The sequence below is a fragment of the Ambystoma mexicanum genome, chromosome 6q (assembly GCF_040938575.1).
Source record: "Ambystoma mexicanum isolate Mex_15411 chromosome 6q, UKY_AmexF1_1, whole genome shotgun sequence".
Classification (NCBI taxonomy): domain Eukaryota; kingdom Metazoa; phylum Chordata; class Amphibia; order Caudata; family Ambystomatidae; genus Ambystoma; species Ambystoma mexicanum.
In genome coordinates this window covers 1,045,636,611-1,045,664,194 of record NC_090937.1, presented here as the reverse complement: position 1 = coordinate 1,045,664,194, position 27,584 = coordinate 1,045,636,611, and the positions used below count along the sequence as shown (strand labels likewise).

Genomic DNA, 27,584 nt, shown 5'->3' with positions numbered 1-27,584 from the left:
GTTTGTGGGTGCAGTTTTTGTGTTTATGCTTCAGTCATACCCTACCCTCGCTAAGAGAGATGTTAATATTCTCACCTTTCTCCAGGTTCCAAAGAACGGCCCAGGTATAAGAAGGCTTTTGATTGCAATAATCAAGCAGATTGTATGACTACGAATGTGATTTATGTATATGTATTAAAAATGATCCATGGAGAAGAAAATGCAGTTTCAAGAAGGCAAGCAATTCAACAAGAAATGGCATGGCACACAAAATGGTTTTCTAGACTCTTATGCATGATATATATATGCATGTGCTTTCTTTACTTCTTTTTGTATCTTAAATTCCGAAGTCTTTTATCGTTCTTGTGGATCAATTGAAAACACAACACATGTGCTTTTTCCTAGTACAAGTACAAATGATGATCATTTCTTTGAGCTATTTGGGCATGTCAAATGCCATACGAGGGATGCAGAAAAAGATAACCAGGGGATAAATGTCTATCTTGATAATTTGGCTCACTTGGGAATAATATGTGGCAGCAAGGTGGGGAAGAGAGCATCCAATGAGAGCTGTATGTCTGCTCTCTCATCCCTTATGTACAAAAATAGTGAAAAACAGTCATTTCAAAATAGATGCAGGCACTTGATGCGAAGTGCCTCAGTCATCTAGCAGCATGTACTACCAGAGGGCAGTTACAAGGGATGGGGAAACCCTGTGCTGGCGATCAAGACAGACATTCCCATACCAGAATGATTATATCAAGACAACGCAAATGGAAAAAGAGCCTGGATTGATGGACAAGATGCTTGTGTATCCTTCCATCGGACAAGACAAACTAATAATTGAAGAAATGAAGAGGATGAATTGCTCTGACAAAACTGAAAACGCTGGAATGCCTGGATGCTGGGAGCACTCACAGCTGTTAATCTATGGTCGAGTGATTACGACCAAAGGATTGGAAAATGGGATGATGCCCTGTACTGCTCATCTACTGAGAAAGGAACCAGTGCATTAGGTGCAGAAAGTGAACAATGAGTGCCTAAAGTCATGGGCCAAGAACTCTAAACTGCCGACATGGGTGGGTGACGAATCGGGACCAACGGCTGTAGGCCCATTCATTAATGCAACAATGTGCTTTCGAAGAAAAGGTAAAGTCTGAATTGGAGAGAATAAAGGAATGAGGAGAGTGAATGCCGTCCTAATGTATCGATATTGGGCCTGTGGATCCAGAGCATATATGAAGTTGCCTAGGAACTGAGGAGGTATGAGTTTCATTGTACTCATCCATGTTTCAGCCTTGGTGATTCCCCAGAGCGACCTGAATATCGCGGGATTTTCATAAGTGGATGAGCACTTGAAAAAAGATCACTTGCACTCCAGCGGATGAAGAGAGAGAATTATTTCTCAACTAAGTCAATAGAAGCTTACAACGAGATTATGGATGAGCACAAGTTGATAATGACTGCTATGATAATGGCATCTATATTTATGCCTGGATTCCAAGAAGCAGTGAATGCCAAATGGCTTTCAGATCACTAGTTGGAAGCTGTTACAGACAATCAATGCCACTATAAAAGGATTTAATGCCATAAAGGAAGAGTTGAGGGCCATAAGGTTAATGATCCTCCAGAACAGGTATGTCCTTGACATGATTACAGTAATGGAAGGAGGTGTTTGCGCCAAGGTCAGCCTTCTTGCTGTACTTTAATACCATCTCATGACGGTGAGAATGTAACTCTGACGGATACTATAACCATGTTGACCGAACTGCACACGAAAGTGGAGGAGGAGACAGAGGCTATTGGATATGATGATTGGTTCTCATTTCTATTTGCATGGATTCCAGACTGGATGGAAAATGTGTTTAAGTTCCTTGGAGCAATGTTGGTGATGATAATCTTCAGATTCTGTGTTGTAAGGATAAGAATTGGACAATGCCAGAAAACGGCAAAGAAAGCAGTGGGAATGAAGATCATGATCGATGTGAAAGATGAAAAAGAAGACAAAGTGCAGACTGAAAGTACCATTAGAGACCACATAAAAGCAAGCATTGTGGCACCTGAAGAAACTAAGTTCCTGTACCCCAGAGATCATAAGAATTATGTAGGACATTGGGTCTTTTGTACTCCAAGGGGAGAATGCAATTACATGACCTGCAGTGTAGATGAACATATAGAAAATGTGGGCACTCTGAGGGGGGTGACAAAGATATTGATACCAAACAAACCCTTATTCAAGAGAAGATTCAAAGATGCAGGAAAGCTTGAGGAGGTGGTCGAGGACTCAACCAGAGGGGGGAATTTAGAGAAGCAGACCTACGCATCCGCAGGAGATCCTACCCCCCTAGCTACCCTGTATTGGAGACATGAGACTGTTCCCTGTCTAACACCAGCTATGGTACTAATACCACAGCAAGTATATGGAAGACGGTATCAATTAAGATGACCATATCAAATGTACTCTCGAGTTGATGACATCCTGCAGGAGGCACTCCCTGAAGGAATATGAGAAAGAGCTAAGAAAATGAACTGATGCCGTCATAAGAAAGTGCGCACAAGGTCCTGAAATACTGAATGAAGAAAATGTATGGATCCTAGAGGAGGGATTACGAAGTATAGAATCAAGCAAACCTTAAAAGTGTAAAAGAAGATTAAACGTTAGAAAGTGCTGCAGAAACCAGAAGTATAAAGAATGTACATACGCTGAAATGAAAGATAGATCAAGTTATCGTATAGGCTAGCTATAAGTAGTGAATAGAATGCAGGCCAAACCCCCATTGTATAGAAACTGGACATTGGTATCATGAAATAGGTAAGCTAAAGAATCATGAAGAGAAAATGAAAGATGGTGTCACAGTAGAATAGCAGGTTGTTTGAGCTGCGTTGGGAGGCTGTCTGGCCTGAAGTCAAGAACTGAGAAGTCGAAGTCAGTTGGAGGAACGTGTGTGCAGAGGATGAATCCTCTCACGTTAAGGTGCAAGAAAGAACACAGTAGATTCCAAGTCTTAATTCGTTAAAACATTTAAAAGCTTGCAGAATGAACAGAATCGTGGTCTCTTATCAAGTCAAGTATGAAAATAGGGCATGAACTTGGAGTTCCAGGCACAATAGTGAGTGCCCATACACCGTTGCATTCCTGGGACAAGAATACTCTGCAAGGCCAAGTACAAAGAGAATTTCATGGCAGAAGGCATGGGTGATGAGAGATGTTTGGCTAATGGGGTGGTAGGACAGCGTCATGTCCTATCTACTTGCATCTGGGTCTTGGCTTATGTGCTGCTAATTGAATTGAATGTTCCAGACATGGCACAAGCGTGCCAAATCAATTGTATTGGTCCATATAACGGAGGACCTTATAGTTTGAGAAACCAATGAAATACTGTGTAACTGATTTTGCTTAAAATGACATGTTTGAAGAGGTAGTCATGAGTTGTCCACCTGATATCGGACAGCCAATAACAAACATAGCTCCTATATGATTGTATACCTTAATGTGTCCCTTAACCAATCCAGACCCTTGATAGGTTTTTCATTATTGCCACGTAGCGTGACATCATTCTGACGTATAAAGAAGTATATAATTGTATTGCATGTGGAAATCAGTGAGAATGAGCGTACGTCCGTTGATGCTAGTATGATCTCTTAATGACATGGGATGTATGTGCCACAATTTTCTTTCTTTTCCACTGTGATACTTTTGCACACAAATTCCATTTCCAGCTCATAATAACAGGCTCTCCAGCATGGACGCTAGAATATATAAATCACGAACGTGTGCAATTTATGTGCAAATATATTGGTATTTGCCTGATTTACATATTGAAGCTAACTTAACAAAACTTTCATTTTATGACCATCTAATAGAGCCTTTCTAGCTGATCATTTCCCAATTATTATATGTCATCTCATCCGAACCCAGCAACCGAACATCTGGTGTGAGTTCCTTAATGATAGTCCAAGGATGGGGCTTTTATGACCCCTGTGAATGCTTGGTCTTTGGCAAATGTTCTTTTTAATTAAGCTGGCATGGATGTTTTATTGACTTTAGTCCCGCCTTCTTTGGTGACTGCCGGACCTGTCTGCTGCCTGGGGGCAGACCTCTAGTCCTGAAAGGTGTTAAATTCCTTTCTTCTGGAGAAACCTGGCGGATTGTCATATCAGATTAGATGAGAGAGGACCACTACTGACTGCTATTCAGAGTAAATTCAATTTATATTTAAGGATTTAAGCCCAAGCACAGAGACTGATGTAAGTTATAAATGGATGACCTTTGTTTTTCTTGCAGGACATGTCTTCTTGGGTTTTATTTCTTTCATGGGAAAGCAAGCTCTCCTCTGGCTTGTTGGGGGAAGGTCAGGAAGATGTCACTGCTTTCTTTTCCCAATGTGCCTTAAAAATATAACATTTTGTTTATAATCAGAATTCTATCAAAAGGTCCACACTTAAATATCTGGAGGCTTCAACATACAGATTATTAATCCTGTAAAGGAAATAAACATACACACAGCTGGAAACGCAGGCCTAATTCAGATTGTTTGTCATTGTAAATGCTGTACTTTTTATCTCAGATTGGACTGTTTTTCATTTTAATAAAGGTTGCTGGATACTTTCTGGTAACTGGTTTCACTTTATCTGTTACTTTGAGCATAGATTCTGATTACAGATGGGCCGCACACATTACACATTTCTTTGCACCTATGGTTTTCAGATGCTGTGACCAGGCCCCTGCTTGCATGTTCCTTTTTAAAGTGGCTATTTTCTTTCTGTGCATACTTCTTTTGCATAGATTTCCCTACAACAAGATGCCATTGTGTATGGCATTGTAATTCCTTCTGTGATATCATGTATGTGCCCATGGGCTTTGCAGCGGGGTTGGTGGGGACCAGGTTAAGATGACCATAACTATCCACAACTGCTAAATTTCATGGTTTTTTCCTGATTAATCAGCTCACCTTAACTGTCTCGTAACTAATGATTGTTCAGTTAATTTCAAGGGTTTTCTTATGCTATATTTTCTTTGGGCCTCCTAGTCATGGCCTTTGATGGCCGTGGCCACGGTCCATGTGTCAACAATGACTTAAAAAAGGTACGGACAGTGGACCCAGCCTTTCAGAAGAAGGCCAAACCCACCTCCATAGCACTTAACGAGATCCCAACAGCCATGCACTACTTCCATGGCCAGCATTCTGAGGCTCCACTAGCCTTCAGCCAGTGCCATTGTCCACTGCCCACGTAGTAGATCCCACCTCTCTGCAAGTTTAAAAGACAATGGGCCTCATTACGACCCAGGCGGTAAGTTACCGCCTGGGTCGTACCTTTACCACCATGGCGTAAACTACGTTTACGCCATGGTGGTTGGCGGACTTACCGCCCCATTCCGAGGTTGGCGGGGCGGTAAGTCCCCAATCCCCATTTACCCTTCCCCATTCCCATTTCTGCCCCATAGGGCATAATGGGAGTGGGGAAGGCGTTAATTACGCCACCGTAAATTACGGTGGCGTAAATAACAACAAGGTCCCTTAGCGCCATGGATTTTAACACCTGCTAAAAGCAAGTGTTAAATCCTCCATGGCGCTAAGGGACCTCGGAATCAGGCGGTAAGGGTCGGCGCTGTTTACGCTGCCGTAAACCCCTTACCGCCTGGGTCGTAATGAGGCCCAATGGCTAAACCTCAGTGGTCCATAAGTTTTTGTTTTTTCCCCCCTTTTTATTTCCGCAATCATTTATCACGCAAACAATGTATAGCTTATTTGATGGCCTCCTTTCTTCTTGTGGAAATCATTTAGTAATTATTCCTGCAACAATGCAGTGCAATTCCCATGACAAGGTAATGTTTCCGAATTATCGTGGTAATGGGAACATGCTAGGAAATTAAAAAGTCTTCCCTGTCCTCACTGGCTCTCACCACGTGTCCTCCTACTTTTCTATGTACCCACATAATTCCCTTTCACTCTTCAGAACAAGTGATTTTAATTTTTTAATTTTTTCATTCGAAGGACTCTAGTGAGATTCTCACAGGATGTGGCTTCATAAACCAAAAACATTCTCCCCCGAATGGGGTCCTCGCCCGACCACAAATGCCCCACTTTACATGTGCTCCTTTTCCCCTGCCCACCTGTAGCCTAATATTAATACACCCATTTTGCTCCTCCAAATATAATCGATCACATCGCGCAAAAGCAAAGGGTAGATTTTCATTAACAGCCTCTCCGCCTCTCTGCTGCAAAGCCCCATGGGAGCTATATAAAGCTTTGTTTGGGAACCGGAGGCACCCCATTCTCCGTCTAACATTTTACAAACAACTGGAGAAATGTACCCCGAATGAGCAAAAGGCACATCTACGGTGGTTTGTGCCCAACTTCCCTCTCGTTTCCTGCAAATCTGTACTGCAGGTTTCTTTCTACATGGTGTTTAATAAAGCCCTTTTTTGTATGGGAAAATGAATGCGACTAGACCAAAAACAGCATTGTTATTGTTTGTTTTCTTAAAAACATTTTCACTTTTTAGCTAAATGTCCCCAGCAGAAACACACTGGGTTGAGGTGGTCAAAGGAGTCAAGCCAGAGAGAGAATTCTGAGGCGGCAGAATGTAATCTGTACGGAACGCTTTTTGAGGGCCTTTATTGAACCGCTGGTGAGAGGGCCTTTATTGAACCGCTGGTGATTTTGTTCCATTTTTAGTTTTTGGGAAAATGTGCTTGCTACCCAGGTGTTTCCAAGTGTGTGGGTCTGATTTAAAGGAACAATGTGAATTGGATCAGTTAATTCACTGAGGAGGAATGTCATATAGACAATAGACTTTGGTGTGAATCTTGTCTGCCTGATCGTTCTTTGGCAGATTTGTAGTTGGAATTGTTTTAATCTGTGTTTCTCTTTATTTATTGTCAGGCATTTTAGCCAAAGTGATGTACAGATAAAAGAAAGCAGTGCAATATTAAAGGAACATGATGAAAAATAATCAATGGAATCATTTTGTATATGGAGTATAGGTAATACGTTTCAATATTAGAATTAAATAAAGAAAGGGTAGGAATAGATCTGATAGAAAGAAGCTAAGAAACCCAGTGTTTGTGGCTAAACGCGAAAAAGAAGTGTGAGGCTTTGGAATGACCAGAAGACACTGACTTTCAGAAAGGGAAGTAGAAGGAGGAATATGAAGTAAGCTCAGCAATGACAAGGGCCAAGAACATGTTTAGGAACAACACAAAGAAAATGATCGGGAAAGTCTGAGTCAAAAGATAGGCAATACATTGAAAGAGGAGATGCAGAAATAGAGGTATGGGAGGAGAAAGCTGAACATGAATGCAAATACCTAATTTGAAGATGGACCAAAATGGTGCAAGTTGGTAGGCAGGTAGGTCAACGCCAACGGCTGAACAGTATTCCAGTCAAGAGAGGCCAAGAGAAGTGATACAAGTTTAGTAGTTTGAAAGGGGAGAACATGGAAAGTTTACAAAGATTATATGATCGACTGAAACAAGAGCGTGCAGTGTTGGAAGAGTCAAAGGAAAGGGAAGAATCAAAAATAACCTGAAGATTACAGGCAGAAGTAGAGAAAGTAGAGAGGGTGGGAAGGATAGAGAAGAAGAAGCTAAAGGCGGAGCAACAGTTATGGAAGCACAAATTAGAATGTCTGTTTTCGAGGCATAAATCTGCAGAAAGAGAGTGCATCCAAGATTGGTCAGCGAGAAGACAAGCAGTAAGAGTAGAAAGAAGACCACCAGCAAAAGAAGGAATTGGATAAAGATTTGGGGGGAGTTAGCAAAAATGACAGGTTAGACCCTATAAAGTAATAGAAGAAAGTAGAATACTATAGAGTGTAGAAAGAAGGGGACCAAGGGCAGACCCTTAGGGAATGCTATAATGTAGAGGAGAAGTAGGGCAACACTTTCCAGCCCATAAACTGGAGAAGGTTTGATCAGATGGGTAAGGATGAAACCATTGTAAGTGTAAGACAGAACCAGAGAAACCAAAATAGCAAAGGATAGCAAGAAGGGTGTGATGATCCATGGTATCGAAAGCTGTGTATAGATGTAGGAGAATCAGAAATGAAGACATTTTTTTGTGAATGCAGTTTTTATGGACTGAGGGGGTAGAAACCAGTTTGAAAAAGGGGGAGAAGTGAATGGTGGTCAAAGACAGAAACTTGTGGGTACACAGGACTATCCACTGGCTCAAATCTCTCGACTCATAACGACCTTCCGATGCCCAGATGCGCCACTACCATGTGGCTCCTTACCTCATTGAATGTAAATATGTATATAGTATTGCCTATAGTGTATATGTTCTACCCTTCCTATTTGGCGTGATACGTCCGGCACTGTAACCGCAGCTGGACCTCACCCTACTGTATGTAACAAAGTTTTGCAACCCTCTTGCTGCCTTTGCGCCTGGCTACCCCTGGGTTAGGTGCGCATTATAAATAAATACAATACAATACAATACAGGCCACTCTAATATTTTCTAAAGAAATAGAAATAGGGGTGTTGCAGGACCAGTATATTTTGTCCTGCCACAATGATCGCCTTCCGCTATTTTGGTCAAATAGACATCACTGTGCACCACTTGCATTGCATCCTAGAGGTCCTCTGAGGTCATCGCCGGAGTGGTCATCCCAGAATCGGTGTTCTGTGTGTCCTGCTGTCCAGAATCCCTACCACTTGCGAAAACCTAACAAAAAGGAGGAGACAAAAGCAGTAGCCTCTGTTCTTGGCTTCTTCCTGACCCAATCACTTGGATCTCTTTCCAATATATTTGAAAGGTTTATCAATGTCCTTTAATACAGTTCACAACCTCTCCATTTTGATATGATTCTCTCTATCCAAGAAGCAAAGGTTTTCCTAATACGATTCCCCCATTTCCTACTTGGTACTTATCAATGTTCTGAGTTTATTCATAAGTACTAGTACCCTCCAGGTTCCCTTTCTCGCCAGTGTTGTTCTTTATATTTTGTGGTTTATGGACTTCCCAAAGTACTCGGGCCCTCAGACAGGCTTACTTTATCTCGGTGGGGCATCTGTCTGTTCAGGTTTTCTGGACTCCTCTAACCCTTGTGGCTTTCCCAGTCTCGACTGTTAGTCCTTTGGTTTCTCAGGACTTACCTAAGCCCATTGGCCTCTAATTGGCTTACTTTGTCTCTATTTGGGTTTATCTGGCTCCCATAACCCTTGTGGCTTTCTCAGCCTTGGATATTAAAGTTCGCCTCTCCATGACGTTACCTCTTTGGGATCATTTGCTCCCTTCCGCTGCTCAGCTCAGCCCTTTTCGTGAGGGGCTCGGGAACCTGGTCTCTACATTGCAGTATAGTCTCAGCGTCAGTTAACGTGTGCCAGGCCCACCACGGCTTTTGTGTGGTCGCACCACCAGGCGAGACGGATGTTTTACTGTCCCCTTTTTGACCCAGACCTCTTCGTCTGTCAGGAGACCTGCCTTCCTGAGTCTTGTGAGCATTTAGATTGCTCTCCCATGTTGCTGCTGGCTCCATGGTCTAGCTTGGCCCCGCCCCTGCAGGATGTCTCCCCATCAGAGGCTCACCTCTGTGTAGGAGTTGTTTCCTCTGCATAGGAGCTTCTCTCCTCCATTCAAAGTTACTTGTGGTTTTATGTACGTCATCACAAACAAAAGGGGTGTGTCATTCTTCGACCTCTTCATTCAGGTGGGATCCAGCACTACCTGAAGCCAAAGAGATTGAAGAAATGTCTTCATAAGGTGAATGCAAAACTGATTTCCGATTCCCGGATCGGCGGATAATGTGGTCTGGACTGGGAGTTTCTTACCGAAATGGGAGTTTGTGTCTTCAAAAGAGGAGTCACTCCCACTGAGGTCCCACTTATCCAGGCCCCTAGGGGAGGGTCTTGCGTAGTGGACTCACCTCCCTAGCCTCAAAGGAAGTGGTTCCCAACGACAAATACTTTTTATTTGTTGCAGAATGATTAACTGAACCCTTCACCACTCTCATGCCCTCCAAAGCACTGTACTGTATCAGATCTTGAGCTCTTCCCTATTGATAATGTACTCCCAAGTTTATTCCACCAAATCCATAGAAAGCAGATTGCCACGCAAGAACAAGGTACTTCTGACCTGCACTGATCAACACCACAGGTTTTGAATCTGCCTTTCCCACTGTTTCACTAATTAACCAACCCCCTTTTCTCTTACAGAGCCAAGCCCAGTGAGGCCACCAATAGTGGCACACATCCACTATTCAAAACCACTTAAATTAAGTCTGAGCCTTGCTGTTCTGTCATGCTACCCAGATAGTTTGTCTAGACGTTAGTGTTTGTCCCTGTTCATCAGAATAGGGCGGCCTCTCAGAATCTGTCCACAGAGCTGATTCTGAATATCCATTTTACCACTGACTGAGAACATCTTGCTTGGTGGAGAACATCTTTAAGCCACTTGTAAGAGAGACACCCAGCTACAGCCAGTAAACAAAAACAACTGATCTTCTCACTGGATGATATGGGCCCCCTCCCAAGGGGCACCTTACCAGCAAGCATTGACGTGGAGTCCCTCTACACAAACATTCACCACAACAATGGCCCTGAGGTATGTAGGAATGTGCTTTGCAATCATATCCCACTTGCTGACACTACAGGCAAGTGCATAGATTCATCTTGACTCACAACTTGTCCACATTCGGTACCGATACTTATCTCCAAAAGATGGGGATGACCATCCGTACTCGAATGCCCCCCCCACCCCTCAGGATGAAAATGTTTTCATGCCACAACTAGACACTGATTTCCTTGGCACCTGTGACTTCAGACGTGTGAGGTACCTCTGCTATGTCCACAATATACCCCTTATTTGAACTACTGGGGAACAGTACCAACTAAGCTTCCACAGGAGATGTAATGAATTCCACACTACCATCACCTCTTCTACTCACCTGAAAAAAGTACCACCATAACAATGAAGGATGACCAGCTACTGACCACAGTATATCGCAGAACCAACCGACCGGGCCAGCTATTTCAAGAGTGACCGCCAAGAACTAAGATACAAGTTGAATATGCCAGACACAAGGGAATGGGATGAAAACATACAAGCTTTGAGATCAGACTTCATAAACCGTGAATACGACCTGAGAGTTGTGGCATCAGATTCACAGGGCAACATATCAATCCTGTGGAGTAACCTCTTAGAACACAGAGCAATAAGATGCACAACACCGGTTGCCACTGGTAGTTGCATACAATGCCGATTTGGAAGCCCTCCAGGACATTGCTAAGGAACTGCAATCCACTCTGGAATAAGACGCATGTCTGAACATGTTTTGCTGAGATGCCGCTCGTTGCTTTTAGAGAACCAGGCCATCTGAAGGGAATGATGGTACGAAGTACACTACATAAAAAAGCACAGAAAAGCCGGTCAGATAGCACAGCGAGTTGAGCGCTCGTTCTCACATGTGTGCAGTAGCCTGCTGACGCAGGTTCAAATCCCAGCAGTGCCAACTCAGCCTTTCATCCTTCTGAGGTCGATAAATTGAGTACCACGTAGTGGGATAATAATAATTGTTATTGCAGTGCTCAGATACCTGTGGGTTTGTAGCGCTATATAAAAAACGAGTTATTATTGTTAAATGGAACTCTTCCCCGCAGAAACAGGTTATCTGACCTGCCCACATATCAACATTTCATATACAATCAAGATACCCCACATGGGGCAGGACTACAAAACTATGGGGGATTTTACATGTGCATCAAACAACCTTGTATTCTTGATTATGTGCATGAAATCCCCTGGGTGTGGCTATTATGTAGGGGAAACTGGTCAGCCCCTACATAAACACATGAACCTCCAGCGTCAGTGTCAAACAATGCTGAAAGTAGATTAGCCTTTTTTCCCACATTTTCTGTACTATGAGGTAATTTCAGGACTGAAAAAGTCAGGAAGACCTATGACTTCAAACGTGTGCACATTTATTCAATACTCTGACAGGGAGCTTGAACAGACATAGCACTATCATGAATCACTGTCCTAACTAACTGTCTTCACCCACAGAGATGCAGGGATCACAACAGTCAGACATGTCACTTTCCATGAATTTTTCAAAAGCTGCTCAAAGGCATCCAACAAACTCTGCACCAAACACAGCAGCCTCTCTAAGGCAATTACTTGTTGCCAAACTTCCTACAACCCAGCCCCACCAGTCCTCACAATGCCCCAGCCTAAAAGCTTCCCAGAGACGTGAGGGCCCCTTTCTCAAGTCAAACCCTATCCTTTCCTAATGGTTTTGATGTAACACTATCTGATATGGTATTTGACACACACCTACCACACTGAGTTCCACTAGTCAAAGCCCTAACACATGACTGGTTGTGCCACCTCTCTTCTGGCATTCTATAGGCACAAGCCTGATACATGGATGATTTGTGCCACTACTGCTCTTTCAAAGGGACCAGCCTGACACACCAACTTTCAACTGGGCTGCACCTACGATGACTGCCACTAGCCCATTCCTATGTGCCTTCCCGAGAACACTCTAACAAGGTGGCCCCAGGTGGACTGTGTTTTATTTTTCTCCATTTGTCTTTCTTTCTCTCCTCTTCAGTTCCACTGGCCCCTGCCCCAGTTAACACAGTGTAATATAGATGATTTGAGGGGGGGGGGTTGGAGGGTGTGTGTGTATGTGTGTGTGTATGTGTGTGTTTTTTTGGTTCACATCTCATGCAAGCCTCTATGACAAATCGGGTACATAAACAGGCACAGATGCAGACAAAAGGAATCCTAGCAGAGGGTAGTTAAGATGTAATGTTTTTCAAAAGCTTCATTACATCCCTGCTGAAAGCTCTCCAATAAGCAAATCTATGACTTTATTAGCCTAATTAAAGTATCGACTTGTTTTCGTCTGAGTTACCCCTCTATTCAGCCCTTGGCTAAAACGGTACGAGCAAACTGATGTGTGTACATAGGATTCACGGAATAAAACTTGCGCTGAAGAGATGTTATTGTGTCAGGGAAAAAAACAAAAGTGAAGAAATTCTCCAGTTAGGGTTCCGAAAGCACAGCCTCCTTCGTGCACACTCATGACGTCACACATTGTGCTGACTGACATAGAATCTACCCTCTTGGAAATAACGGTTTCTTCCCTCCTGTTTTGTTGCTCATGCTTTGTAGGAACTGAAAGAATGTGCATTGTGTCTGTGATATCATGTGTGGTGTTGCAAACAGTCCATGGAGGGGGCCATGTGCTGGTTACTTTCTGTTGCTGGCAAACCTTTGTGGTTTTCTTGTGTTGTACTTCAGATACAACATCCCTGCAATGAAAGGTTTTTATGCTTCGACTCAGGGCTATTTCTTTGGGCTTCAGGTTTTTACACAAGATGACGACTGCCAAACATTCTAAAGGCCTCTGTGATCTTTTACGATGGACCTCCTTGTTATACTGTTGCTATTGGGTACTCTTTACTTTACAGATCTTGATGCCCTAACAATTTCGCAGGAAATATGTTGTCTGTCCTTGTACAATTCAGTTCATTCCGCATGATTGATTGGAGTTTTATCGTCTTATAGTCGTCGATCTGAAGGTGTTCGCTAAACGGCAGTGGCCAATCGCTGCTCTGTAGAATTGAGGCCTTGGAAAGCGTAGAATGTGTGTACCCAGTGGGTGCATATGTTCTGTTTGGGATTGTGAAATGTACTTAAGTGGGCAAACACGACACTTAAAATGCAAATGTTTGGGGCTACCTTCTAATGTTTTGTAAGTACTTTACACTGAATGTCGACCACTTCCTAGTTCTCAACTAGCTGCAGCAATAATTGTGCTATCCATTTGATGGCCCTTTTATCAACGTCGGATCGATGAAAGTTTGATTCGAAAATGCGTGGATTCAAACTTGACCTTCATGCTTGCGCATGTCAGAGGCAAGTGCTTTGCACTTGAGCACCCCCCTCAGACTGCCTTCTCTTTCGCTCATTTTGGGAAAGTACAATTTCATTGCTTCTCATACTTGGTATTATTGCAAGCTGAAAATGCCAATATGGAATAGTGTTTGTCAGATCATTCAAGCTATTTGCTCTTATTTCAGAGGGTAAGAATGTATGTAAGGTGTTGGCTTCCAGGTGGTACCAATATGCAAACTGCAGCACCAAATGCCCCAATAATGCCCCAAAAATAACATCATATGCTTGGGAAGTCACCTTAGTGAAGTGGTAGTCTCCTGGTCCTGCCATCATAAGCCTCAAATTCCCTGTGTCCTGAGGGTGAAGGAAAAATGCCCGCATCCCTGGTGTCTGTCTCTCTCTTTCTCCCCCACGCAGAGGCCTCAATCTAGTGCAAATGTACAATACATTTCCATTTTGCACATTTAGGAATGTATAAATCCAAAAACTGGTGCAAGATATTCAGGTTGAATGAATGTTCTTAAAGTTTGTAGCACCAGTAGATCCCAGCTTGGCCTTACATTTCCAAAGTAGGAATAAAAGAAAATGTTTTTGCAATTGAGAAGTCCTTTTTGCTCCAAAGAAAGGAGAGTTTAATAGGTCAAACTAATTGCATATTATCATTTTCATCAGGTAATTCATGATATAAATTAAGGGGTTGTGAGAAATCTGAGGGCTTTCTCACATTGAACCCACTTAAGACCCCCCGCTCATGTAACAAAAAGAAGGGCTAGACTGCCAGATTCTGAGCCCGAGGGTGAGTCGGCGATGATCTACTTCTGGGATGGAGGGTCCTTGAAGAACGGGAGTGGGATGTCAGAGGGTGAGACATGGTATCCCCACTTTCCTAATTCTGATCTATCCTATCTCTCCTCTGCTGTCATAGGACATTGTCTCACAGGTCCTACACTACCCCAGGACTTTCCCTCAAACAATTTCACCAGGGACCCTGCCTTTGAAGGATCGGATGGCGGTGTGGCAGAGAAGCTCCCCTGATGTGTGCCCCTTGTGTCAGCTAAATAGAGAAACCCCAGCACATTTTCTCTTCTTATGCCCATTTTACTTATATCCAGGTTTCTTAAAGCTTTCCTGCATTCATTCGCAATGTATAATCCCAGGGACGCATTAACTTTGGGCAAATCTCCTATTAGTAGGACTACAGTATTCTCTGTCCTCATGCATACATAGGGCATGGGCAGTGAGAACAAAGCCCCTGCAACATCTAGGGCATGAAACAGTGTCTAAATATCCAGATGTTCTAAATAGGGGCTGTTGTTCCACTGGCTAATGCCAACCCACATTAATTGGCTTAATAGCCCGTGGAATATTCATCTAGGGGTAACACTTCTATGTCTTGCTGAAACGTTGTCATTGATGTTGTGTTTTATTCCTTAGTGGGCATTCTTTTTAGTATATTGTAATTTTATTAACTGTGCTTTCTTCTTGATGTAATGCATTCACTTCATTTTTATCATGAGGTTTTAACATGGTGTTGTATTAAGCTTGACCATTATTATAATTGATGAGTGTGTTTTAAACCTTTTATTTTATATGTTAACCTATGCTGTATGTGCACTGTCTATTCCGCCGGATTCATCAGGTGATAATGGTTCTTGTTTTATACTTATTGTGTACACTTGTATGGCTTTGCCGAAATAGTAATCATTGATTGATGAATAATTTTGTTTGAATGCACTGCTTTAAAATGGTGTCTTGTCTGTTTTCTATGACTTTTCTGACTATAAAATATTTACTTGTGTACTTGTTTTTTGTTTCTTGCAGTTTCTAAACAATGGAAATTACTTTCAAACCAGGTAGGATGGCAGACGCTGGGCACTTATGTTCAGGCATTGTTAAACAGCTAGAGAAATTCAATGTTCTCCACAAATGTGTATTTCCAGATCTCCAAAATCTTTAAAATCCTGCGAGACCTAGAAGCCGAGTAACTTAGTTCATCTACTCAACCTAAGAGAAATTTGCTTGACTCTTAAACTTGATTGCATAATATTTTGTGTATGGAAATAACATGGGGATTCATGAAGAAACTTTAGCATTGCTAATAATGTTCCTTATCATTACTCTCCTTCACTTGTGTAAACTGGAACAGCATTTGATATGTTGACGTCTGGATGAAATAACGCTAGGCACGGCTAATATGAAGGTTGTGATACATTTCAATGACTGGCTTCCAGTTTGCAACTGCTTGTTGGTTTGAGTTATCGTTAGAATGAGATTATAAAATACGATTTGAGTTAGGGTTGGGATAAAAGATGCCACACACAATGGGCCATCTTGTGAACCCAGCATAGTGTTAGAGTGTGAGCTAGTGTTGGGACTTATCAAACAAAAGAAGCACTAAATAGTGCAGGATGTTACCCAAAATAATATTGTTTGATGCAAACTGATGCAGAATTATATCATTATGAGTCACAGTGCATGCATTTATTTAAGGAGTCAATCCTTTGTACACAACAATGCACTGCCCCTTCTGCCTGGCCCCTGACAGATGATCTGAGTCACATTGTGCAACAACAGTGGCAGAAGGATCGCAGAAAGCAGCACAAACTGTGACCTACTCTCCGCTCAATATACACTCATGAAAATGGATGAGTAGGGTCAATCATGAATATATATGATCCTGTTGTGGACTAGTTCCATGCTCTCTATACTTGAAGTGTAACAATTGACAAATCTTATCTGAGACTCAGCACTGTGAAAATCTTCTGCCCACTCCTGAGGGGAGGGGCTGAAGGTTGTGACACAACAGCCAGGAAAACGAGAGGCACCAGGCTTCAATGCAGCTGCCTGTTCTGCCCTGCCCCTCACTTCCGACCTGACCTGTCTGGATTCTGGAATGTACAAACAGGAGAAATATTTTCAAAGTATGTGTTGGCGTTGCATTGTTCTTAACACTTTCTCCGATTTCTTACATTCTTTGGCACAGTATTTTCAGTGGAAACTTTGGTCCCATAATGAAGTAGTGGCCGGTCCAGTGCTTGCTGCTAGAGCCATCGAGGTTGGATCCTGGGGAGCTCACATTGTCACTCCCTGCCTCACAGTGGGCCTTGTGGGTGCCACCTAGACAGCTGCCAGTGGCTGTGTCCGGCAAGTATCCATCCTCCTTGGACACAATTGGCCTTATCATCCAGGCTTCACACTGAGCTTCACCTGCTCCCCGCTCCAAGCTGCACTATCAGTAGGCCATTAAACAACTACTTTATTGATGATCTGTTCATTTTTTTGAACCCTTTGTATTGCTTCTATTCCTTAGCACCAAAGCTGCTAGAGATACCAAACCTGCCATAGTCCTACATTCAGGCTTGTAAAATCTTAGCTATACACACATCAATAGAGAATAATGTTTCTAATGATCAGTTCTATTACAAGACACATTGACAAAATCAAATTAATCCTGTGCAGTCCTGGATTGTGTATCCAGAAACAGCATCCAGCAAATTGCAGTGTGGTCATTTTGGGTCTGATGTGGAGTATTTTGACATATTGACTCATGTGATCTACATTGTACTGTACCACACCAGTTCCTGGTCACATGGATACCTTGTTTGTGCTAATTACTTACAGCCCTCACCAAGCACTCCCCTGTAATCACTTCTTAGAGAAAAGGAAGCACGTCAATTCCCAAGCAGGCAGACTCATGGGTTCTTGGTGCACATCCACCTCAGAGCTGCTCCAGATCACACACTGCCTCACCGTTTTCACCAACATCCTTGTACTAGAACAGAACAGTTCCAAAGATTGACTTCTGGGTAATTTTGATTAACCTCTTACACCGCTGCCACCTGGAGGGCAGCCAGTGACAGTGTTATTCGTGTATACAGGCACTTCCATACTAAGCAGTGTGTCATAATCTGTGCTGGGGCCTGATTATGGCTATGAGTGGTATGGTGGTCTGGTGATGTCACTGACATTCTAGGTAGAGTGTTGGTGTTGTGATGTCACTGGGACTCTAGGTGGAGTGTTGATGGATGTTTGGAGTGCTGGGTTCTATTGGTGTCAGTTGGACCTAATGTTCTGGGCTGGATGGATATCCCAGTGCTTTCTCTACTTATGAACAAGAGAAATAAACCTACATGTAAACTACTTACCTTCTGGTCCTGGTCTTATGAAGAAGGAGTCTTAGTTTACCACACAGTGTCCTCACTCCGCTCAATCCCTATGACCTGACACAACTCATCACCTACTGCACACATATAGCTGGCAACACCTAAGGCCTTTTGATTTCAAGCAGAAAACATGTCAATGTGGAAAATCAAATCTGGGTGCCTCTTTGCGATCCCCTTTACACTCACTCCTATCAAACAAGATCCCCACCTGCCCCACGTACCCAAACACATTACAGACACAGCATTAGTACCACTCATACCACCCCTTCTCCCCACACACACCACCATTCTTCTCTACACTTACAGCATCATCCTCACACAGTCACTCAACAAAATTGCCCCCCTGAAAACACAAAATCCCCACAACTAGCACCATAAGATATGGTTAACAATGGACTGTTCTCTATCAAGCAGGAAGCCAAGTGCTTAGAAAGAGCTTGGCTAGAGAACCTGTGCCCGCCACCAGGGCATCACAAAAGTAACAAGCACAAAACAGCCATTCCCCATGCCAAAGCTACCCACTAACCTGCAGAACTCCAATTCAGCACCAATCATACACAGAAACCACTCGCAAAACCACCATCCAGACCTTCCACCCACCCACCTCCGTATTCACCTCCCCCATGGACTACTTCCACTCATACACATCAGACAAGCCCTCACATCTTCTCTCCCTTACCCAGCCCCCACCCCCACTCGCAAACATTCCAAAACACACAGGACACCCCATCGACAAAGACAGCCTCATCTCCCTTACGAGCAAAACAAAACCTTCACACTACCTGGATGATGTATGCCCACCTCAAGCCACATCCATTTGCATCTCCACCCTCACACTGTAGTGTCTCATCCTCAACAACTCCTGTCTATCACATGTACATTCCCTTCTACATGCCGAATTAGACAAATCTCCCCCTCCTCAATAGACCATTTCTCGACCCCACATTTCCCAAAAACGACCTCCCTATTTCTATCTTGCCATACCTTGTCGGAATCATGGAACCCTTTATCGCAACCAACTGCAACAACACATCACCCCAAACAACCTCATCAACCCTTTCCAGTCAACTTTCCAGCTAGACTTAGCACAGAAACCACTACACTTCACATCCTCAATGTCCTCTACAACATCACAGACCGAGGACACAAAGCCCTCCTCGTTTTCCTTGGCCTCTATGCAGACTTCAACACCATCAACCACACCATTCTACTCAACACCTTATCCCAGAGGAGGAAACTCTCAGGCACTGCCCTCGACGGGTTCACCTCCTTGCTCTCCGGCAGACTGGGCCTCATTTCCTCCCACCTCGCTAGCTGCCAGCAAAGTTCTAGCCAGGTTTTTATTGCTTCATCAGAAATGCTGAAGTCGGTCACGGGTGAAGACCATCAGCAGGACAGCAACCCATCAGCAACCCATATCAAAACCTAACCGAATCTTTAATGAGACCTAGCCGAGCGGTGTACAAACAATGGATGGAGCAACCCAATGAGGAGCTGGGGCTCCTGCGCGGTGGATGGAGATGCCTTGGACCGCATGCCAGCCTCGGTGGCAGCCTCCCTGAACTAATAGGATACAGAATAAGAACACAACAAACCAGGACTGCACTTAATTTACGAGAAACTGAGCCATTGTCCTGTAACATTAACCACCATTATTACAGCATGGCGGCTCTACCTTTTCAAAAGGGGTGGGGGCTTAACCCAAGCTTTAACGACTTCTGTAATGATAATGCCACAGTGAAGACAGGGCCAGATTAGTCAAGGCCAGATGACCAACCACTGAAGGGGGATGGGGATTAAAGAACTACTAGGAAGCAGGAACGTGTGGGTTGTTCGGGTGAGGTCAGAGGAGGTGAAGGTGGCAGGCCAAGAGACCTGCAGGAGGAAGAACATTAGGAGTGGAGTATGAAGGTGATTTTTGGAGCACAGGAGGTATTGGAGGTATTGGTTAGTGAGTACAAGTGGTACTGCGTTGCGAGTGTGCATGAAAGTGAGTGTGATCAGGATGGGGAGTAGTGGGTATGAATTAGAAGTGAATGTGAGAGGGAAAGAGGGGCATCTGAGGAGAAAGTGGAGTGTAGTTGTAGTAGGCGCGTGGAGAGGTAGTAGTGTGGAGGGTTCCATGTAATAATGTCCCCTCAAAAATATCACCATGCAAAAATATTGCCGAAAAATATCGTGTGGAAGGGGCATTAGTAACATCAAAGCGTGGAGGCAAGGCCTAGTAGTGAGAGACATCAGAGGGACAATGGAGAAAGATGCCGGAAGTAGGAGTGGAGGTGGGTGGAGTCAGAAGTAGAGTAATAAACCGGAAGCATCAGGGAATGAAAGGGCAAGGTGTGCATGGGCGTGATAGGAAGTTGACCGAATTGGGCAGGTTGGCTGAAAGGCACATCCCATTATCCTTTTTAGTGAACTAACCAATGTGATATATTAGGATCAGTCTAGGAATTCACTGACGGAGGATAAACAGACATGCCACTATCTCTTTTAGGTGGTTCCAACCAGCTAAACTAGTCCTTAGACTGGAGGAGTCCATATTCGGTATATGCTAACTGCAGGAATTGGGATGCCTCAACTGGGCCGAATTGCTGCTATCTAGACGGGAGGTCGAGAGGGTCTAGGGCTTTGAGAAACCATTATAAATTGAGTTTTTATATTGCGCTTCATACCGGAGGCCAAATGCTTAGTCCCCCGGGACTGGTATTTGAGCCCGTGCTCTGCATGGTCTTGCTTCAAGACAAAGGCGTTGTCCCAGAGCTATCTTCCCAGCCCCTTGTACTATCTCTGAGACTAGGAGTATTCCTTGAGCTATCTGTTATCCTGCACTTGAGAAAACACCCCAAATGAGGGCCTGCAGCACTTCTGTGCCCTCACACAGCAACATTTATTCTGTCATTCAAATTGCTTCTGAAAAGAAGCAGTCTGCGCGAAAGACCTAGTGACAGCCAGTACATAATGGGAGAGTCGGTGCCCCACTTCCCATTATGCAACACCACTTACTGACTGAATTGGAGCCCAAAGACAACAAAGTCCTTGTTTTTAGCCAAGTATAGTTCATTGCACAGTTGTGAATAAAACACTGTTTGTGGTACATAACCTGGTGCTTACTGATCAAACAACCAACTGAACCATATTCTCCCCTAAACGTGAGTGTCCTGTGAGTATAGTGAAAAATACCCTCTCCTAGTATAAATATTCAACTCAAGCCCCACCCATCAAGTGGGTGAAACACTTGTGTATAGGCACGTTATAAATGCCATATCATATCATATCAAGTGAGTCTATCATTAAGGCTTGTTCTATTGCAAGTCAGGAGCTTCAAACTCCCACACATACTGTGATGAATCTCTGGCTGTCGTCCCTTTTTCCATGGGAGAAGACCCTTTGCATGTGGCCAGGGGGTGCGGCCACAATCCAATAGTCCCGTTGGAGGTAGAGCAATGGGGGAGGATCACAAGGGGAGGGCTATCCCTGATGGGACGAGGGTTGACCACCTAGGAGACATGCGGTATGCTGCTAGCCCTTTCCCATTTCTATGAAGCTCTTTCCTGCCTCAGGGTCCAGTAATCACATACAGATCCATGTACCTTTCTAAAAATGACTCTTCCACTTCTATGACCAATACTGAGATGAGGAATAATGGGAACAACCCAGGGAAGGCCTTGGACAAAACTGGGACAAAGAAGAATAACACTAACCTAGTAGAGAGTAATATCAGTGGTACTGAGACCAAGTACACCCTAATGAACAAACAAGAGCGGTATAAGTAATGTGAACCCAAAAGTACTGAGACGAAGAGGAAGAATGGAGACCCCGTTAATGCTCCATCTAACTCCACTGAGCATTCTAAACCTCTACGGAGGGGTGGGCAGAAAGTCAAGTATAAAAGCAGCAACATGGCTGCCTCATTAGAGAAGCAGCTCCCGATGGAGCAAAAAGCAGGGTCAAGCCCTCCCTGAAGGAACCGCAGTCAAAATTGGTGCGAGAGGAAGTTCGGAAGGCAGGCATAATGGAACACCAAGAAGGGAGTGAAAAGGAGAGAAGCTGGCCTCAAGGAGAGAGATCGCTCTCCACACAAGGAAGCAGAAGCTCCCAGTGTGCCTGGCCACGCAGAAGCACGAGGAAGAAAAGCCATGTCCCCGAGGTATTCGTCGAAATGACCGGAAAACAAAGCCAAATGCGTAGTTATAGTGCATTTTTCTCTGCAAAATAAATCTAAGCCTGTAATGCCAAACTAAGGGAGAGGGAGTGGTGGGGGTGTCGCCCAGTTCCCGTGTTCAGCATTATGGGTCTCTGGCTTTGCGGGTGTCCGCAGCTTCCTTGTCATTGAAAGTGCAGACAACAAAATAAATGAAAAACAAAAAAAGAAAAAGGGTCCCTGCAGCACCAGCTCTGTCCTACGTTAGAGGAGGAAAGTGACACCGCAGGGGTACAGGAGAGTCAGTGACACACATCTGTGAGTGCCTCCAAAAAAGGTAAGTGGGGGGAATAGGATAGAGGGGTGCAGGATGGCAAAAAGTGATCTACATGATCACTGCAGAACAGGATTTTGTGAGTCGATCTTTTCGGGTTTGCAATATCCTGATGCACAGTAATCATGTAGATCCGTCTCCAAAGCCTCACTTACCTCTGCCGGTCCTTTCTTCCCCTGTTTAGCTGAATCAGGATATCCCACTGCTCCCTTATGCACCTACAAGCGTCCCAGTCACCCCTGTACCTTTTGGGGTCTCTCCTGGTAGAACTGTCGAAATGTGGGTGAAGACAATCATAACCAATCATGTATTGGGAGTAAGAAAACCCCTTTTAAAGTCACTGATATTCATAGATATGAAAGCTCCTACGAATCCCCGGGAAATAATAAAGAGGAGTCTTTTAATCTTACCAATTTAGACCCTGAAAACCCTAATTCTTCTTAAAAGTAAAATACTTAATTAAATCCTTAAATACTCCTTTAGAGAATATGTAGAAGTAAAGAAGTAAACTTTGTGATAATTTAAATAAAGCAGAGTTTTATGTTGTATACTCCAAATTCCATAATTCCCAAAGTACCGGGATGAAGAACCGCACTACAGAGGCACAAGACCGCAAGTTGCCACCAATTAGGGATAATGAAGGAAACTGGGAGGCATCAAAGGCCCCTTCAGGTGCAGGCCATTGAGAAGAGCAGTAGCAGAAGGTGGAGTAGTTTTGACACCTCCACGTGGCAGCAGAAGTTGGATGAGCACTGAGACGCCGGGACCACCATGGTTTGTAAAACGTATGACGGTCCTGAGAAGGTCTCTTATGCTCGAGGCTTTGATTGCTGAAGTTGTGCTGCGGAAAGCATTGGGAGTGACAGCTCTCCCCCTGAGGATCGCAGCTGCAGAGGTCGCGCAGCGGGAAGTACACCATGTAACAGTTTTCTCCATTGTCAGACAAGCGCCGGTGGCAGGTGAGCACCGTAGGGCTGTGAAAGCCGGGAGCGCTCTATTGACAGAAGTGGGTTGCGGGAAGCCGCGAAGGAGAGGTTGCCGGGCTGCACGGGAAAACAGAAGCAGAGGTCATGGAGGCGATTGGATGCGCATGCCAGACCCGGTGAGTTCACTGTTAGATTGTGACCCCTCGAGCGCTCCATAATCACCTGCTGACCAATTCCAGGGGCCGTAACCTCAGAAATAATATAAGCAAAGTAAAGTAGAAGAAGAGGAATGTTTTTCCATACTGAACTGATGTAATGTACTGAACATTCTTTTGTTGCAAATCAAGCTAATTTAAAAAGGAGCAGATGGCAGAAGAAGAACCTAATTATCATACCAGAAAGGTGTGATTATAATATTGTGGGGCATATTAAAAGCCAACAAAAAGAGAGGGCAATAACCCAAGAGGAAAATACAAACCACTATTGTCAAAGCCAAAAGAGAAACATAACAAGACAATTTATAAAGAACCAGTATTGCCTAATCCAAAAGAAGGCAATTGATAATGTCAGTGCTTGTAAAGACTATTGCCCATATGTAAAGGAAGACGTAAGAGAAAATGGGCCTCATTACACGGACGGCGGTAAGGGTTAACGGTCACCATTAATGGCAACGGTGACCGTTAACCCTTACCGCCGTACTACGAGGTCCCTTAGCGGGTTGGTGCTCTAACGCCTGCTTTTTGCAGGCGTTAAAAACCAACCCGCTAAGGGACCTCGGAGCTAATTACGGCACCGCAAAATTGTGGTGCCGTAATTAGCGCCTTCCCCATTCCCATAGAGCCCTATGGGGCAGAAATGGGAATGGGGAAGGGCAATGGCGGAAGGGGGATTTACCGCCCCACCAACCTTGGAATGGGGCGGTAAATCCCCTTACCGCCAAGGCAGTGCCGGTAATTTACCGGCATGGTCCAGGGTGCTAATAGCACCCTGGATCACCGCCTTCCGTGTAATGAGGCCCAATGACTTAAACCCACATCACCAAAGCTAAAGAAGTGTGAAAGTGAAACAGAATCATTATCAGCATTTGGTTCGTGCGGAAGGGGATAAACAAGAGTGGCTGAAGGGCTGCCCTTCTGATAGAATATATTCAGAGGGAGTGGAGCATACCCTGCATATTGTGTGGCAATCACAAGAGTGTAATAAACAGCACCAGTGTGGTTCTCGTTTCCCCTGAAGAAATTTCTAAACTTGATGTTGTGGAGCAAAGGACATTGCTAACCCGTTTGATGTTAATCCTTACCCCAGAAGTATTTGCAGTTAGTAGTTTATTCTGGCTTGGCAGGAGAGTACCCCAGGTAAGAGGACATTTTGAGACGTTTTCTGTTCTGGCAGGAGAGTACACTAGAGCATAGAACTTTGTAGTAGTAGGCCTTGCAGGTGAGTTGACTAGGTGGACAACAATGAAGTACTGTGGTGTAGTTAGAAATCTTGAAGGAGTTGAAGAATCAATAAAGTGTTTTCTTTTGTTGATTTATGCAGAAACATGCTGCCAAATTAATATCATTGATGCAAGTGTTGTGCGAACTGCTGCAGAAGTATTTAATATTGTTAAACAAGTGGTTTTGTGGACTGATGAATAAATATCCTGACAGACTTTCTTTTGTTAAAACCAATGAAGTATGAAAATAATTTTTGCTGATGAAAAGAGGTTGTTTCAAGATCTTTATCATAAGTGAAAAGAGGAAACCTTTGTTGATCACTTGTGAACTGTTGGTTGAATTCAAGTTGGAACATTGTGCTATCGAGTTGGAACAAAAAGAGAACTGAAGGGTAACGTTTTGTTATGAGGCTACATCCTGCTTGAATCTGGGAAAGGGGAATTCGCCCAGACTATATGGAGAATCAGTTATCCTAATGTGAACTTAACTGTTATATTTGTTGATTTTAAACTGCCATATATTGCCTTGTTAAGTTGGTGTATGTATAAGTGCGAGGGACAGAATCCTTTTGTTAGTGTTTCCTTTAGTTTGTTTTAGGCAGGGAAATCCTCGTCGAGGTAGGGATAGAAAGGCATTTATCCAACCTTTTTGAGTTAAAAAAATTGCATCTTTTGAAAAACCTTCACAAAGTTGTCTGCCTTACATTTCGGACCCCTCACAATTCTCCATTGATTCACAGTTTGGTAGAGCAATCTTACATTGCTGGGGAGGTACGGGAAAGAGACTTATAGCATCATCAGGGTCGTTCACCTCTTTTTGGGTTGTTACCCAGGGAAACACATAAAAAGGGTCCTCTGTTAACTTGGGTGGTATACCTGCTCTACACTGTCTCACCAAGTTCCCTGTCCATTTCTTCAATGGGTCTGTCTTCCTTATGGGGAGCTAAGGCCCCAGATTAATTTGCTTGTTCCCTTTTGGATGTTATGGGGATATTATCACAGTGAAAAGATATATGGACTGAATCCTCAACAAGACAATACCCTCAGGGAATCCAAAGTGATCTGGTTCATCTCTCATGAGAACGAGAGAAAAGCCAAGTGGTATCTTTCTCGCTTCCTGCTCCACTAGGAACTTGGGCCTGAATAAGACTTTATCCGAATTATCTTGGGTGGAGGGGTCTCTTTTTATTTACTGTCAAAGAGAGGTTGGAAGCCTTTTCTGGTAACCTGACGAACTGCCTCTAGGCAGACCTGTCCGTCAGAGGGCTAAAATCTGGCCTTTCTGACTCTCCAAATCCAGGAAATCACAGAAGTCTGCTCCTTGAGGGGATGGTTCTCCCTCCCCCAGTTCTCCCAGTTCTTCCCAACGACCATTTTGTTTTGAGATCTCTGAAGGAGGGGTCTGAGGAATCTCTTCAATCTGGGCATCAGTTTTGCAGGATGATATAGAGACTGTGGTCTCATGGGGTCCTGTCCCCAGTGTAAAGAGTGTTTCCCTAGGTTTTGGGGAACAGGCACATTTTTCTGGTATTGTCTCACCACTGGGAGACTTCTTTGGGTTACCGCCATCTCTTCTTCTATGGCTTTGGTGGTAAAGAGTTTCCCATATGGTCTCATAATCGGGTATCCCACCAACTCTCCCCTTTAAAATGAATCTGACTGTTTGTGATATTCAGGTAAATAAACTCCATCTCGTTTCCAGACGTAAGTATGGGTAATACTCTTAGTCTTCTCCCATGACACATTCCCTCAGAGGGCATGATATAGACAACTGAGTTCTTGGGGATCTCTATCCTATGTTCTGAGGATATTACAATATTGTCCCTACTGGGAACCCGATACCCATGGGGGAAAAAAGATTATAAGTGTTCCCCTCCCTATTTTACCTAGCAGGTAAAAATTGAATGTGTAGTCAAGGCGAGAAAACCTGATTCCCATCCTTTGGGCCAGATGGACTCAGCACACTGGAAGAAAAGATATGTGTCGAACTTTTCCCAGAGGTATAACTTGTGGGACTGGAATAATTTTGTGTCCACCATGTCACATCCCACTCCCGAAACCATATGTTAGGGTGCAGAAGTAAGACTCACACACAATGGTGGCATTCTTCTGGATATAGACTTTTATTCAAGGAAACATGGGAGTTGGGGAAAGGCCTTGCTAGCCTCAACACAAATCATTAAAGAGTCTGTCAGGAAATCAAAATAAAGGTAAGTCAACCATCGTGTCAGAACCCTAACTCTTGCCCTCAATCTAATAACTAAATATAAGATGCAGAGGGGTTCTCTGCTCAGCAGGTTCTTCTTCTCAGAGTTCAAAACATAACGTTCCAAATGGTGTATAAATAAACCACGCTCCAAACTAGAAAAGTTCTCTGGCTCAAAAGGAAAGAGAAGTTCTAGCTCAAAATTATGACGCCAAGAGAATGACTCCCTTCTCTTGGTCTTGCTCAGGCTTCTCAGAGTGGTTACAAATACTGGGGAAATGTCTCCCTTTCACTGGCTTTCTTTCATGCAGTTCTCAACACCAGGGAGGATACTTCCCTTCTCCCTCCATGGCCTCTTCTTTACAACACCAGGGAGCACGTTTCGCTTTACCTGGTCTCTTCTTCTCTGGCCTTGCTTTCAAGTCTCTGGAGTACAGGTCCCAAGCCTGTATAGTTACTTCGTGATAGTGGGCAAGACCTGGTTCACTAGCCTGCCAAGTACTGCGACTATGAAGATGACTGATAATGGTAAACTTCATTGGGCACAGGT

The 27,584-nt window shown here is 43.8% G+C and overlaps 1 protein-coding gene across 5 annotated transcripts in view; it reads left to right on the top strand.

The window, feature by feature from the left end:
* Positions 1 to 27,584, top strand: part of MICU3 (mitochondrial calcium uptake family member 3) — a 526,504-nt gene that overhangs the window by 145,338 nt on the left and 353,582 nt on the right. For all 5 annotated transcript variants that reach the window (XM_069631589.1, XM_069631591.1, XM_069631592.1 and 2 more), the window contains exon 3: positions 15,648 to 15,679. In XM_069631589.1, coding sequence (XP_069487690.1) covers positions 15,648 to 15,679 — 32 coding nt within the window. The remainder of the gene's footprint in view (positions 1 to 15,647; positions 15,680 to 27,584) is intronic.